General features: G+C 47.8%; 5 protein-coding genes across 5 annotated transcripts; 2 read left to right on the top strand and 3 right to left on the bottom strand.

Annotated features, from left to right (window-relative positions):
• Nucleotides 1-3,389: 3,389 nt before the first annotated feature.
• H6S33_006562 (uncharacterized protein) lies at nt 3,390-4,719 on the top strand (the record flags this gene model as incomplete). Its single annotated transcript, XM_044837926.1, has 5 exons — nt 3,390-3,515; nt 3,577-3,704; nt 3,763-4,361; nt 4,427-4,557; nt 4,624-4,719. 5 exons carry the CDS (start codon nt 3,390-3,392, stop codon nt 4,717-4,719), a joined length of 1,080 nt encoding a protein of 359 aa, XP_044690089.1.
• Nucleotides 4,720-5,682: 963 nt separating this feature from the next.
• H6S33_006561 (uncharacterized protein) lies at nt 5,683-6,852 on the top strand (the record flags this gene model as incomplete). The annotated part of the gene is made up of 2 exons (XM_044837925.1): nt 5,683-6,328; nt 6,383-6,852. The coding sequence occupies 2 exons, from the start codon at nt 5,683-5,685 to the stop codon at nt 6,850-6,852; spliced, it is 1,116 nt and encodes a 371-aa protein (XP_044690088.1).
• A 1,530-nt stretch (nt 6,853-8,382) lies between these two features.
• H6S33_006560 (uncharacterized protein) lies at nt 8,383-9,261 on the bottom strand (the record flags this gene model as incomplete). The annotated part of the gene is made up of 1 exon (XM_044837924.1): nt 8,383-9,261. One exon carries the CDS (start codon nt 9,259-9,261, stop codon nt 8,383-8,385), a length of 879 nt encoding a protein of 292 aa, XP_044690087.1.
• Nucleotides 9,262-10,912: 1,651 nt separating this feature from the next.
• Nucleotides 10,913-14,041, bottom strand: H6S33_006559 (uncharacterized protein; the record flags this gene model as incomplete). The annotated part of the gene is made up of 1 exon (XM_044837922.1): nt 10,913-14,041. A coding segment is annotated over one exon (3,129 nt), but the record flags the coding sequence as incomplete, so codon positions are not given.
• Nucleotides 14,042-14,141: 100 nt separating this feature from the next.
• H6S33_006558 (uncharacterized protein) lies at nt 14,142-15,770 on the bottom strand (the record flags this gene model as incomplete). The annotated part of the gene is made up of 1 exon (XM_044837921.1): nt 14,142-15,770. A coding segment is annotated over one exon (1,629 nt), but the record flags the coding sequence as incomplete, so codon positions are not given.
• Nucleotides 15,771-16,062: the final 292 nt, after the last annotated feature.

The following is a 16,062-nucleotide window of genomic DNA, read 5'->3' as shown; positions in this document are numbered from 1 at the left end:
GCCAGCAGCCGCACAAGATCGAACGCCAACTCACCCATGCTGCCTCTTGAACCGCACTCGGATTATGGTCCCTCTTGATTTATTTTTTGCCACACCCACCCGCAATTGCCAACCATTTTTCGTGGCGCAGCTTCAGACACCCATCGTAGTAATTGGCTTCTGCTCTCCATGTAAGTAAGAAAATGCACGACGGATGCATCTCTTCCTGCATACGCTTATGCCTAGAGAATTGAAACATCTTCTAGTTCATGAATTCGAAGCTAGATGGAATGAAGACCGGCAACTTGAAGCTTCTTCGAAGGAGGCCATTAACCCATTGCAACACAGAATGGAGTCTGTCTGCCAGCCATCATTAACGTGTCTTCCTTTTTTTCTTCCTGTGCGCATGACGAACATCAGGAACAACACATCTGTTCACAGCACACTTAATGTTCTCTATGTTTCGATCGAATCGTGTGCCGGGGCGCACGTAATGAAAATTAAAATATCGTTGGAGGTACTCCTGCAGGTACCGCTGAAACTCTATGATTTTGCAAGTCTTGTACCTACTTGAGCCTCAGCCTTGTTCGAAGCAACGATAATACCGTGCATACAAGCAGGAAAACGAGCCATCAGGTTGTATCAGCTTTGTTTCTTAGCGTGAGTTCTCAAGGGTTTTTCTTTTCTTTCCTTCCAACTCTGTTACTTATCTTTGTAGCATCGGAAACGAACTAGCCGGAACGCCGTAATATCGTTTAAGCTTCACCAGAAAAACACGCTGGTGGGGCCGGGGAGATCGATCTCAGGAACAAGGCTTACCACATCAGTGTAGGTACAGAGAGTAACCAGGAATGTTTATTGTGTCACGAAACACCAAGAGCTGGCGAACCAATCAGATGCAAGACTGTTTCTCTCCCCGTTTTCTCTGCAGCAATTGTCCAATTAGGAAGAAACGTTTCACGGTCTTCTCACCAGACGTTGTGTACCGGACGTTGTGTCGATGCCCAGATGGGTTTGGGATTTGTAGAAATTTCAATTAGTTGCGGATATCAGCCCATCTGCTCCAAGGCAGCAGTTGCGTGACGCATGCTAGGTGATATGGATATTCCATACATACTGATCTCCAGCGCCATGCACGTGGCTGCAGTTATATATTAATCGTCTGGCCAATTATATTTGCGTATATATATAAATAAAAGCTGCACTTTATCCAGTCAATATATTGTATCTCGACTCTTTCCTCATGCAGAACATTGTACACACTTACATGGATACCTGTAGGTGTCAAACTCCGCACAAGCCAAGTCCCTCATATTCTGATACAAATTTATGAATATATAATCATTTCTCTGGAAATAAGACCTTGTTTCAGTAATAAAACGCATTGGGAATTCGTACCATCAGGTGCCGATTGGATGAATACCACCGTCACCTTACACAGATATCACAAGCTTATAACCAACTGTTCATCTCATCTACCGAAAGAAATAATCTCAGGTTAGTAGATTTATGAGAGCTAGGTATTGATCCAACTCAGGACCCTGCTAACGGGATGCCGCGCCCGGAATAGGCAAAAATTCGCTCCGACCGGCCAACAGCTGCAGATCCCGAGTATTACACCTATCATGCTACACCTCTGAAGACAGGGTATAAATAAATTATATATTAATACTTGCTACGTGTATCGTTTGCTTTCATGGAGCCTGAGCCATCTTATCATCACTTGTACTAGATAGTAAACTGGATCCGGTAAGCCTCGAGTTCAATTCTCCAATCACGTAGCAGCGGTGCGAGCTTCTTATATGTGCCCTTCTTAAACTTGACGTGCTGAATGGGCGTTATCCGGCTCGTGCTTACGAATAGTTGTTGAAACCCTACCTCCATCTGATTATCAGTCTGTATTGCAATTCGCTGGAGCTCAACCTCACCATATGCACAATGTAGCCGACTTTGTGCGCAACAGTGACTGCGGTTCTATATTCTGTGTCAACTATCACTCGGGTGTTTTTATCCTAATAGAGGCAGTGGGGTTCAAGTCAACCTTGTGGCGGGCTTTTTCTTTTTCTTTTTGTGCATGCGAATGATACGCAACTCGCAGGAAACCAGTTATGAAATCTCCAGAAATACAATGCTTCAAGCATAGTGTGCAGTCACTCTACAAACGTCGTAACATTGGTGATCGCGGCCGGCTGGGTGCTCAGAAAGAAAAAAAGTGAAAGGAACCCGAACACCACCGAGAGATCAGTTATGATTAAGACTAAGTAGTGCTTTGAAGATTTTGGTGACAACGGGAGGCTTTGGATGCATGTCACGCATTAATAACTTTAGTGTTAATGACCATCTCCAAAATTGAGACAAAAGGTCAGGTACATACGGTGTTGTGACCTACAGTGCTGTCCATCTCACTGCAGTGCTAGTAAGTGGTTCGTCTCTTCTCGTTTGAGATCGTATCGGATCCAAGCCATTTTTCTCTTTCAGGGGATAAGTGTTTCCAAATATTAGAGCGTCCGCAAAACAGCTAGCTCCGTTTCCCCACAACCTAATTGGTAGTATTAATTAGTACTAATGTGGCGTCTAGGTTTGATCAGAGCAGGTTAGGGTTAGGGCTCCCAAATTGGAAGGAGGGTACCTAATTGGTTCCCGAACAATAATACATGATAGTAATGAAATGAGGGGCTGCGAGAAGAAACCAGGCTTGCCGAAATCTAGAACCGCGAAGTACCTGGATGTAATCAATTATTAGGTATGTAGTTAGCGAGAGATCTGTGCATATGTCCGAGCCCAATAATGAACCCTTGTACAGTTTTTAGCCAGCCAAAACCATAGCCTGAATGGCACCTGATATCTGCCGCGAGAATCAGCTGAAGAGACTCCCCTTAATTCTCGGCGGAACGGAGATTTAATACACCACGCCCAACGCTTAAACTCTATAAGCATCTTTTCCTGTGGGAGATGCACTGCTGTCCGTCCCGTATTCCCAACGACTGACGATCTATACATCACTAATAAGGGACATTGATTCCTCAACTCTCAATCTACGCGATAAGTAGGCCGAAAGCTGGGGGAAACGAATCGCGGAATTGCCGTTGAGAAATGCTTGTTGGGATTCCGAGCTTCTTGATAATGGTTTTCTGAGGCCTGGGACCTGGGGTAATTAACCTTAATTAGATTTCCAACGGAATATTACACTCGGAACTCCGAAAGATGCCATTCTCCCGTAGGTTTGCGGAGTTGCGCTCCGGAAACCCCATTTATAATTACGCTCGCAAGGTGTTGATTGTTGATTATCCGTATATTGAAGTTGATCAAGCTTAAGAAGTCGGATGACCTGCGCCAACTATAAGTAGGAGTATAAGCCCCTCGTATGAAGTCTTCAACCTCTCACGACCATTCTAACCCGCAACGCCAATATGTTCTTTTCGGCCTCTAGCATTTTCCTGGCAGCTGCCAGTCTAGCCTCAACGGTTGCTGCGGCGTCGTTGCAACAGGTTACAAACTTTGGCAATAATCCTAGTGGCGCGCAGATGTATGTTTATGTATGTCAAACCCTCAATTGATCGTTTTAGATATGGCTCCCTCATTGACGTTGAGGTTTAGATCCCAGATAACGTAAAGCCAAACCCCGCCATTCTGGTCGGTATTCATTGGTGTACCGGAACTGCACAAGCTTTCTATAGTGGAACCGGTTATAAAGCCCAAGCAGACCTCTATGGTTTTATTGTCATGTATGTGGAATCCAGTGTTCACGAGTTGAGGATCGTAAACGCTGATATATATGCACAGCTACCCATCTTCCGTAACCTCGGGCGGCTGTTGGGATGTCGCGTCTACGGCCACCCTCACCCACAATGGCGGTGGAGACTCCCTCGCCATCAAGAACATGGTCTTGTATGCTATTAGCACCTATAGTGCTGATGCATCCCGTGTATACGTTACCGGGCACAGCTCTGGAGGCATGATGACCAATGTCATGCTCGGTGCCTACCCAGATATCTTCAAAGCCGGCGCTGCATTCGCGGGAGTTCCATTCGGATGTTTTGCAAGCGACACTTCGTCGTGGAGCTCAGCATGCGCAACAGGGCAGATTACAAAGACACCAGAGGAGTGGGGTGCATTGGTGAAGGCTGCGTATCCAGGATATACGGGGACGAGGCCAAAGATGCAATTGTGGCACGGAACAGCAGATGATACGTTGTACTTTCATAACTTTGAGGAAGAGATCAAACAGTGGACGAATGTCCTGGGTGTTAGCCAGACCCCTACGAGCACGGAGAATAATTACCTGGGATATAGTGGATGGGTGCGGACGAAGTATGGTACTCAGGTCGAGGCGATTAAGGAGCAAGGCCAGCCGCATAATTTGCAGATTTTGGCAGACCAGGGTTTGTGGTCCTTTCTGGTGGTTAGGATGACGGTGGAAAAAACGTGCTAACAGGTTTGGCTGTAGTTGTCTCTTGGTTTGGCCTTAATGGCGCCAGCACGACGACGACTGCTACCCCCACTACCACTACCACGGGGGCTTCGTCAACAACAGCAGCAACAGCAACAGCAACAGCTCCTTCGACTGGAGTCGCGAAGGTAAGAGAAAGAGATCTGTATCCTCCAATCAATTCACAAGATAGACGCTGACATAAAGTAATGTAGTGGGGTCAATGTGGTGGAACTGGCTACACAGGATCAACGACCTGCATCAGTAGCACGTGCGTTTTTGTTAACGCGTGGTACAGTCAGTGCCAGTAGGAGATTGAGATGCTTTGAAATCAAAAATATTACATGTATTATACGTGTAGTAACTATAATCTCCTTCTTTTATAGGTAAAACGATGCATGTATGCTCAAGTAAGGTTAAGAACTCAAAATTATATTATACCTACAGAATCATATGTTCTACTCGTGCTCAAATACACGTATTGCATCTTCTATAGATAGAATACTATGTACCTTGCTTAAAAGTACATGTAGCCAAATAATCAGGAAACTGTAAGAGCATCAAGGGTTTGGTCTATACCGGGAGTAAGCGGGAAATATATTTTCGATACCCCCGCCAAGAACCGAATCGAGTGATCTTTTATGACGATGCCACCGCCGCAACTCCCATGGCCACCTACAATCACCGCTACAAGAGATCTACTACAATTGGGTGTGGCGGAATAAATTGTAGGTATAACATAAATTTATTAGGCCTTGAGAGTATCAACTAATCATAAAATACTCCGGCACCCTTTCTCTCCACCTTCGAATCAAATACACCGCGCTGCACGTCATGCCCGACATATATGTACCTACATGTGTAAAAAAATTCGAATTAGTCCCTAACCAACCAGCTCCCCATCCCCATCCCCATTAACCCCGCCTCCATATCTTAATCACTGGTAAGGCCGCTACCATATCGCGCTGCTTCGGTCTGGAGCATCTATCAAGTGCAATAGGTGCACAGGTACATACCTCGTACACGGCACACGTTACCCCAGGATTACAAGGATTAATTCAACGGAAATCTCCGATTAGCCGAGAACCCCTCAAACCCAGCCATTCCTTGCTATTCCAATCACTGATGTAATTGCAATTGTTTCACCACAATACTTAGCTAAAAGCCTCACTCCCAGAACCCCCACTCTCCTACATAAATCTTCCCAACACCAGACTTACATACCATCAGAAGCTGTTGAACCCAGAAAGGATCAACTATTTTCATTGCATAGGATGGCAAACCTCCAACCCCCAATTATCGATTCTCACATCCACCTCTTCACTGCCGAACATCTCCCCTACCTCGCCTGGACAAGCCCTACAAACCCACTGCACTCAGAACACTCAATCTCGGAATATCTTGCTTCTATCCCGGAAACTCAACGCGATTCTTTCAAAGGTTTTGTCTTTATTGAGACCGACCGTGTGCACACGGAGCCATCACAAGCTGCAATCACAAGTAACGACGAAAAGGCTCTAAAGACTTCGTGGGAATGGACAATTGAAGAATTCAACTTCGTCTACAAACTGTCTGAGCAGAATGAGCTTGTACGAGGAATTGTGCCTTGGGCCCCGATGAATCTAGGGGTTCAGGCACTTGAGAGGTTTTGGTCACTTCTGGAGCTAGAGGGAGAGAGTAACAAGCGTAGAAAAGAAATGCTGAAGGGCTTCCGGTACCTGGTACAGGATAAACCGAAGGGTACGATCCTGAAGAAGGAATTCGTAGATTCGATGGAATGGGTTTGGAGAAAGGGACTGGCTGTGGAGATTGGGGTCGATGTTAGGAGTGGTGGCATCTGGCAGCTTGAGGAAGCGGTATTGGCAATTGAAAGTATTGTCAAGAAGGACGTGCCGGAGAAAGTTGGTTCCTTTGTGATTAGTATGTACCCTCGCTGTGCTCTAATCTTCATTTAACAAACAACTTATGTTACAGATCACCTTTGTAAACCGCCACTAAACACCTCCCCTGCGGACACACCTTCATCGGAGATATTCAAACGCTGGTCTGGTCTGCTCACCCGTGTAGCCTCTGCCCACCCCTCAATTACGATGAAGCTTTCTGGCGTATTCTCTGAGCTTCCACACAATTCCGAGTTCTACCCATCAATACTTAGCAAGGAATCTATTATCTTGGACCTTGTGTCGCCATGGGTAAATGAGGTATTTAACATATTTGGATCGTATCGTGTTCTTTGGGGAAGTGATTGGCCAGTTTGCAAACTTGGCTTTGCAGAAATTTACGCAGACATTGATGCCGGTGGTGCCGAAGGAGCATGGGAGACGTGGAGAAGGTTGACTGGAGTTCTAATGAAGAGAGCGGGTATAATGGAGAAGCAATCAGAGATGATATGGGGCGGAAACACAGTAAGAGCTTATAATCTCAGCGTTGATAGAGTTGATTAAGACTTCAGTTCCGGGGTGTTATATGTAGTCGAATCGCTAGATATCAATTAGTTTGTCTTATGAAAAAAGGAGGCCCAATTCGAGAATAGACTTTATATGTATATGTATTCTTTTTTTTTACTAGTGTTAGTAGAAAGGGCTGATGAGCTTATAAAAGTAGTTGCACAATGTCGCAATAGATCATCATATGACTGCTGGTTTAGGAATAACACCTATATAGGCAAGACTAAGCTACATGTATTACTCTATTACAAATTTGACGAATACTCCATCCATCCGCTGTTTTCAACGTTTTCGTTTTTTAACCAAGCTGGGCGATAGTACTACATGTACTATCCCATAATACTCCTATCCCATAATACTCCGTCAGTGAAATACCGACCTCAGAAAAATAACAAACCCTGTGTAGCTTTACTAACCAATCTTGTTATCTCTCTTAGCAAATAATACATTTCCCATAGAAATTTATTATCGGGATTAAAGGCATTTTACTCGCTAGATTTGGTACTGCTTTCACCCCTTCGAACCAGCACTGTGACCTATATAACCCCCCCCCCCCCCCCCGGGGGCAGTCGCTATTTCCTGCTTGAGTCTGACAAAGAGCCTAAAAACCTGTGAAAATTCAGGAAGAACAAGGAGTAGAAGATACACAGTGTCAGCTTTAAATTAGGGAAGAGTACTGAATCTGCTATTGCGGCAAGGAGCTCTCTCAGCTGCTTTTGCTGGGTAAGATTAATTTAACCAAGTCTGGAAGAACTTCCCCAGGGCAGCCAAGGTGATCCACACACGTACAAGAACAACGGCCTCACTAGATCAGCAAGAGGGCTTACACATGCATGGACAGTAATCAGCCTTGAACAGACCGACTAAAGCCATCTGTGACTCCCGGGCCGGCCAAGCTCGTCCACTATACCTGGCATGGAAACTCACGCTAAATAACTCCTGTGCGCCGTTTTCCGCCCCGCTTTTCGTTCGTGGTAGTTGATGATGTTTCTCAAAACCTGCTCCAATTTGGAGCTGACTACAGACCTCTTGCGCTCTGTGTAGTGCTCGAGAAGGTGAGGGAACGTCCATTGACTGTTTAATGTTTCCTACGGGTTATATATGACTGATCAACGAATTCATCGCAACATCCAGAGGATAAGATTACTTCTGATATGGTGCTTATTTTTAGTGTTCGTTCCCGGTGACATTGTGCGAGGGGTAGAGAAAGAGGATAGCAGTAAAAAACAGTGTCTTGAAATCTCCGCCGTCGCTACATAATGGAGTTCCGAGGGGATCAAAGATTGATCTGAATTGAAAATTCAAACGTGTGTGTGTGTGTGTGTGAAGTCATTTCATTTCTAGATTCTAGGTATAGAATGGTCGCATGCAGTATAAACTATGGCGTAAAGAAACCTATCCCCGAACTATCCCAAACCCGTGCCCTAAAACCCAAAATTTAAACACAAAAGAAATGTACATAAGAAAGTAAACGCAGAACAAAGGAAATATTTTGGGCCGAGCCCTTGTGCCTAATGTAGGTCTTTTCTAGGAAGCGTAGATCGCGGGTATTGGTCCCGTTGGTGTGAGGGGTAAGGATATAGTGGATATCGATGTGAGGGTCGATATAGTTGTGGAGCCGGTGGCGAGGGGTGATGGGGGGGCGCTTCTGGGATATCTCATTCTTGTGGAAACTATGAAGGCGCCTAGTGCTGTGGTGAGGGTCTGGTCGTTCCAGATATCGTTCAGCGATGTGATGGTTCGTAGTGGACCATGTCTGTTTGGGGCGAGTTTGGGGCAGTGGAGGATGACATGTTCTGGTGTTTCTTCCGCTGCATTACATCGTTCGCATGTCGAGGGGGTGTGGGCGGTCATCCAGGTTTTTTGGGCTCGGAGATAGCTCTTCCCTGATCTGAATTGATGGATTCGGGTTGCAACGAACTTGTGGAGGTCGTTGAAGGGAAGCGGGGTGGTGGAGAGAGGGTGGGCGTAGTATTCTGGGGGTGCATAGTATAGTTGCCAGTTGACGAGTAGTTGGGTTTTTGCATAGCGATTCATCTGTTCCGGGGCAACGCCTTCTCTTATCAAGGGGAGAAGGAGGGATCCGAGGAATTCGATGGGTAGGTGAGCGACGCCTTTGAGCGCGGTTGAGTTCCATTTCTTGGGGGGGTTGGGGAGACCTTTGAGGAGTTGGGTATGTGAGAATGTTCTATGGTTGGAGATCGTTGGGAAGGAGAGGCTCGTCCTGCCGGTTACAGGGTTGCCGAGGGGGGATGCTTGTAGGATTCGAATGGCGTATTTGCATTTGAGGTAGTGTAGGTAGAGGTCCAGGGGGGGCGTGTTCGCCTCCGCCCATAGTACTTTGCGGTTGGTTGCCCTGAAGCACCCTGTGTCCCACCGGAGTACGGAGTTCCAGAAGGTCGTCATTGGTTTTAGGGCGGAGGTTGGGGTGATATAACGTGGGTCTATGGGCAAAGGACTATAATGCCAAGGAATACAACCGAAGCGAGTACGTAGTAGAAGGGATTCGTGACTATGGACTATAAGGTGGTTCAATCCTGATCCGAGATCCAAGATGAGCCCTATGACGTAGCGTAGAACAAAAGTAATATTCGTGGAATAAATACAGAAGAAGAAGAAGAAGAAATTTATATTGCTTAGAAGCCGAAGCTTATCGCACACCTAACTACCCGACTACAACCTCCACCGACTAACCCGAAAACAAAAACGAAGTACAAAAACTAACTACCGCAGCTACGAGAACTACGTACATACAAAGAGAGAAACAGCGCACGAAGAGGGCGCGAATAACAAGTGGTACAGGTAAGCAGAATCTAAGCGACAACAAAGAAACCTTCCCGCGGTAAGAAAGAACCCCAAACTTCTCCGCCAACTACATATAAGCGAGCACGATCCTAAACATGGCGTTCAACTCGAGGAGTATCATTACCAAAGTTCCCGGTGTCATATCTGTGGACTGACCTTAACAGGACTGGGAAACCACGCGCACGAAGGCAGGAAAAGCCAACCGCAACAGCGTCAGGTTCGAAAGCGAGGGGGGGGTGGTCAAGAGTGGGTCCTCGGGCATCTGGTTGTCAGGCAGCGAGGAATTGAGGAGTGGTGGTGACCGATAGGTCAGGTAAGAATGGGTGGGGTCGTCGGTCCCTGGAGCAACGGCTAAAGACTGTGCCCGAGTCGTGTTTGAAGTGGTGTCCTCTGGAGGGGACATGCAAAAAGGGTTGAGCCGAAGGCTCAGTATGTATGGGGGTCGCAATCGAAAGTGCCGACCGTATTGTTGAGGGTGGTCTCGGAGACCGGTTGGGTTGGGGTGAGGGGAGCGGGCCGCCTCGGGTAAAAGTGGGTGGCCTGGTTATGGCCGATAAAGAGGGGTAAGGTCACGGGACCTCGGGTAAAAAATTTGACGATAGTTTCGCGACCGAGAGGTCGCTAACTTCGCGGGCTGTCGAGCGCTTTGGCAGTAGGTTCTCACTGACTGGAGATTACTGACAGTGTGCGTACCCGACGTGTGGGATCACTCGTGCGATGAGTGAAAGTAAGGAGGGGGAACGACCGTCTGGCGGTGGCCGTCGTTTTGGCGAGGGGTGAACGGTGGACGCATCCCGTGAGGGCACCGAACGAACAAAGAATGGGGGGTGTCGAGCGAGGGAAGTTCAGGGACCGAAGCAATTCGAGAATCAGTATAACTCCATCTCGGGGGGAAAGAAATCCATCGCGAGCCAGAGGCGAGCGAATGAATGCAGAAGAAGAAGAAGAAGAAACTTATATTGCTTTGAAGTACAAGACTTATCGCACGCCGACCCGACCGCCTAAAACACGAACCAAACAAAAGGACGAAAGGAAAGAAAACAACAGACACAAACAAACAAACACGAACAAAAGCGAACACAAACGAACATCAACAAGAATAAGGAAATTCCGGGACAACACTCAACCAGAAACAACCCAACGACAAGGAGAAATAACATATCTCAGCGAACTCAGGCGCTGGATCCATCAAAACGAAGTAAAACCAAAGGTAAAAAGGTACAAAGGAAACCACCCTTTCCTAATCCCGTCCCTAATCATTTTCTTCCATCCCCTCTTCTAGGTCCGCCTCCGCTTCCGCTGACTCGTACCACTTCGAGAGTTGAGAGTTTTTTGCAAATTGTAAGATAAGGTCCGTTTTCAAGTTTGTAAACATCCAGTTTTCCCAGGTCATCGCTCCGGGGATCTTTTCTATCAGAGGGGCGCGGATTCGAGCCCACGCTGGGCATTCCATAAGTGTGTGTTTCGCTGAGTTTTCCATACCACACTGGCATGGTTCGGGGTCTGTATATACCGCGTGTTTATCGGTTCGGGTAGTTTGGCACCGGATTCGAAAAACTTTTTTCGCTTCCGTTAGGGTGAGTTTCGCAATCTTGGAAGGGGGGCGGAAATCCCCCCGATGATGGTAGTCCGGTATTGGTTGTGTATTCCATTCTTCCAACAGGTGGTCGCGTAGTAGTTTGTTTTGATTCCACTTGTCTCTCGCATTTCCGGGGGTTTGATATGGGAGTAGGAGGGAAGCGATTCGGTGTAGACCTGTCCCTTTGATGTTTGCTTCTCTGTATGGGAGGAGCTCGATTAGGGATTCATTGTTAGGGTGGGTTGCCTCGGTACAGAGTATTCTGGTTCCGTACTTTCTTGAGCGATATGTTAGGAGGTGTTCTAGGGGGGGTAGTCCTGCTTCTCGGAGGAGTTTAGCTCTCTTGGTCCATCGAGGTAGGCCCGTGATGATCCGGGCAGCTTCGTTGTATAGTGGTTCTAACGATCTAATGATGTGGTCTGCGCCAGTCCACCAAGCCTCAGATCCGTAGAGCAGGCTTGGAAGGAAGCCCTGTATTATTAGGTGATGAACTGTCTTAACTGTTATCCCTGGCAGGCGGGCGGTGTTTCGGATTTGGTGGAGGGCTTTTAGGCCTTTTGCGATTGCTGCTTCGATATGGGGCCGGAAGGAGAGGGTTGGATCTATCCAGACTCCTACGTATTTCAACCTCTCTTTGGGGTGTATATTGATGTTGTTCACTTTGACTGGAAGTCGTGGTTGTTGTGTGGGTGATGTAGTGGGCCGGAAGAAGATCAGGTCGGATTTGTCCGGGTCGTATTTGATTTGGAGTGGCTCAGCTTTAATTAGTCTCTCTCTCATTCGTTCCTCCATTCTCTTGATTGTAAAGCCTGGTGTTTTGGATATTTGCACCAGCGCATCGTCATCAATGTAAGTTGTGTCCATCTCTTTTGGGCTGCTAGTTGGGTCCAGAATTACTCCGGCGTAGATCATGAATAGTACCGGAGACATGGGGCTACCTTGCGGCACTCCGGAATCATAGGGCTGTGGTTCCTCTAGCTCATGGTTGAATTGGAACTGTAGTTTTCTGCCGGTGTTGAATTCCTTACACCATTCTGTCAGATAGGTGGGGAATTTTTGTTGGTGCATGATTTCCGCGAGGAGTAGGTGATCGACACAATTGAATGCTCCTTGGATGTCATTGGTTAGGATCGCTGGTCTATCTCGCCGGGCGATTCCGGTACTGTTTTTTAGTAGTAGGTTTTGTTGTATTGGTGTCAAGGTTCTCAGGAGGGCATCAATCGCTGAGATGGTTGGTCTTCCTCCGAATTGGTTTGCTGAGAGTGTGCCTAGGATTTCTCCAGCGGTGCAGAGTCTCTGGGCCACTATCTTCTCCAGGATTTTGCTGAAACATTGTAGAAGGGAAATGGGCCGGTAGGCTTTTGCTTCATGGTAATTTGCTTTACCGGGTTTCGGGATCGGGATACACTTAGCTATTTTCCATTCCGCTGGATGTACACCGTGCCGGAGCATAGCGGAGAACATATCTTGGATCAGAGTTGTATTTGCTTTGACTATAGCTTTGATAAAGGTATAAGGGATGCCATCCGGGCCGGTCGCCGAGTGCGCTGGGCAGGAGTCGATTGCTTTGTTAAGTTCTTCGGGGGTGACTATGTCGAAGGTGTTGCTAAGGTCAAAAGAGGGGGGTCTAATGTTCAAGGGGGGATGGTCGGGGGACGTCCGTTTCGAGGGGAAGAGTTGGGCTCTTAGAGCTTGACACTTCCCCGCAAACGTTTCTTCACCTTGTATGGTTGGTATGATTGTGTCTCGTCTCTTTCCTGCGCTTAGGATTCTCCAGACTTCACTACCTTTCGCCTCGTTCATCGTCTTTTCCCGCTGGTCCGCTTTTGCTTTCCGGATCATGGCTGTCCATTCTCTGCAAGCCTTCCGGTGTTCCTCCACGTGATTAGATTTCCTTGTATTTCTCGCCTTCCTTTCTGCTGCGTTTACCCTTGCCTTCATCTGTTTCATCTCATCTGACCACCAGGAGTTGGCTCTTACCCCCTCCTTCGAGAGTGGTGTTACTATGCTGACTGTTGACCTAACCAGTTCTAGGAAGAAATCGACAGTTTGTTCCGTATGTTCCTTGGTTTCCCATGCCTCTGCAGGGATGGAGATGTTTGACATGTGGTTCTCCAATAGCTTCCAGTCTGTTTGTCGCCACATTCGTCTTGGTACAAAAGGTGGTTTTTCCAGGTGTAAGTGGACGGAGGTTCTTCCGTGGTCTGAGCCCGCTCCGTAGGGTTCAGTACTCCATCGTAGGTTATGGTCGAGTATTGGGCCTTTTACAAATGCAAGGTCGATGGTTGTGGGCCTTTTCCCTCTGTCTCTGGGGAAGTGCGTAAAGACGCCTGGTTCGTTCAGGAGGGTCAGTTTCTGTCGGGTTATCCATCGTTTTAACCGTGCGCCGTTGACCCGGTCTGCTCGGATGTTGTTTCTGTACTCATATGAATTTACTCCGTACCACATCTGATGGTGGCAGTTGAAGTCTCCCATTACTAGACAGTTATCAAGGGTTTGGATTGTACTTGCTATTTGGGCGAAGGGGCCACTTCGGCCTGGGGAGTATATGTTTAGGATTTGGGTTTTTTTGGTTTGGATTTCTACCGTAATCGATACTATGAAATTATCGTGTGTGTAGTGGTGTTTTGGTTTGAGATTGGCATGTTTGCGGACGTATGTTGCACATTTTGTATTGGTGTTGCTGGCCGTAAAAATATAAAAGAGATTTGATTCTGGTGGGTATCCCTCTGCTGAGGTCCATGGTTCTTGTAATAATAGGAAATAAATACTAGAGTCTGTTTCCGCTTCTTCTACCGCCGCCTTGGTAATAAGTTCGCTCCGTGCACAATTGAGTTGGTGTGCGAGCGCGGTGGTTCGAGGCCTAAGCATTATTTGTCATGGGTTGGTCATCTTCGGGAACGGGTGTAGCTCCGACTGGGGCGGTGGCTGGTACTTGAACTATTGGAAGCAGCTCTTGGACGGGTGCGGCCGGTGGGTCTTGAGCGGGTGGGGCATTTTCCTTCCCTTTATTGAGGAATCGGCGTTTGGCTCTCTCGGGGCATGCTGGGTCGGAGGCCTTATGAGCTCCTTTACAGTTCAGACATCTGATTGGAGTGTGGGTGCATCTATGTCCTCCCTGGCATTGATTGCATGGGTGGAAACTGGTAAGATGATCTCCGGCGCAGTGGCCGCATTTCCCATTGTTCTTACATTTCTCTTGGCGGTGGCCGTACTCGAGGCACTTTGCACACTGAGTATCCGGGAAGGTTGGAAGGAAGGCCTCGATATGGCAGCTTCGGTTGAAGAGAGATAGGAATTTAACTCCTAGTGTTTCCATTGTAATTTGTCCTGGGAGCGCAATAACCATTGATGAGTGGGTTTTCTCCATTCGAGTCTCTGCTCTGGAGATCCAGCGGGGAATCTGTGCAAGTTGGAAGTTCTCTCCATAGTTGCTTCTGATTTCTGATGCTACCAATTGTCCCGCCTCGATGCCCTCCCCGACCGTTGTGGGAATTCCATGGAGGAGAAACTTTGACCATTTAGAGTTTGCGCGGATGACAGCGACCGGTACCTGTAGGGTGAGGAGGGCCTCCTCAATTTCTTTGGCATATTCCATTGCCTTTGTGGCAGGGGTGACGAACTTTGTTTCCAGGATGAAGTTGTCTTTGGGTGTTCTCCTTGCTGAAATGAAATGGCAGGACTCGTCCTGAATCCTTGCATTGACTAGGGTCCTGATCTCAGAGGGGTTGACGTCGGATGGGGCAGTGGTTTCAACAATGATCTCCCTGTTGATTTTGGTGTACTCTGGTTTGAAGATGGGGTCCGCTTTCGGCTTTGCGGACTTCTTTTTCCTCTCGACAACTTGGAAGTTTCCTTGGGCAGGACCGGGTGCCGAGGCCACGGCGGCCCAGGTGCCTGCTTTCCATCCACGGGGTGGGGCTTGTTGGGGGGGTGCAGGTGGAGGGGCCTGAGGGGCTGCCTGAGGCGCTGCTTGGGGAATTATTTGGGGGACCGCTGGAGGGGGCATTCTCTGTCCCTGCGGTTGTTGTTTTCGCTGTTGTTGCTGTTGTTGCTGTTGTTGGTTTTGTTGTGGTTGTTGCGGTTGCTGCGGTTGTGGCTGTTTGTTGAGGAGAAGATGGATCGCCGAGTGCATACTGGTGATCATAGTTGTCTGCGCCTCGATTTGGTGCCTCAGTGTATCCACTGTTCTCCGGAGTGTGGTCGTTTGCTCTTCGAGGATTTCAATCCTGTCGGTGGGTGGGCAGATTCGGCTGGTGGCATGTCTAATAGCCCAGGTAATGTAATTCAGGTCCGTCTGGGTGTGAGTGTCCTGGGGGACAATGCTCGGGTAGAGGTAGTCGACTCTCGGTTGGTAGGGGTCGTTGTAGTCGGATTCTGTTGCAAAGGTCGAGGAGAATTCTTGTTCCTGAGCTCCGGATGGGGTTGGGTCGGGAACCTGAGTGTTCCTGTTCTGCGAGGGGGCTGTCCCTTGCTGGGAAGGCTGGGAAGACTGGGTAAAAAAGGACTGGAGCGAGGCTTGCTGCGACATAATTGAGTGTCCACTTCTTCTGGCGGCGTAGAGTGATGTTTCGGATAGATTTCTTTTCCTTCCCTTCGGGAGGTCAAGACTAGAGAATTCTTCGCTAGAAGCCAGTTTCGTAGGTTTCTTTCGCTTGGAACAACAGAACGCGACCGTACGATCGGGGACAAAGTGGCTCAGCCTGGTATGGTATACCAGGGTAAACCGAGAGGAATAAAAATAAAGTGTTTTTGAAGCGAGGTTTGATATCAGGAAGTTTTGCGAGCCTTAGCGAGCAAGGAGAATACAGAGGTTGCGTAAA

This window comes from Morchella sextelata (assembly GCF_020137385.1).
Source record: "Morchella sextelata strain SCLS chromosome Unknown scls_20, whole genome shotgun sequence".
Taxonomy (NCBI): domain Eukaryota; kingdom Fungi; phylum Ascomycota; class Pezizomycetes; order Pezizales; family Morchellaceae; genus Morchella; species Morchella sextelata.
This window is presented reverse-complemented; position numbering and strand designations above follow the sequence as displayed.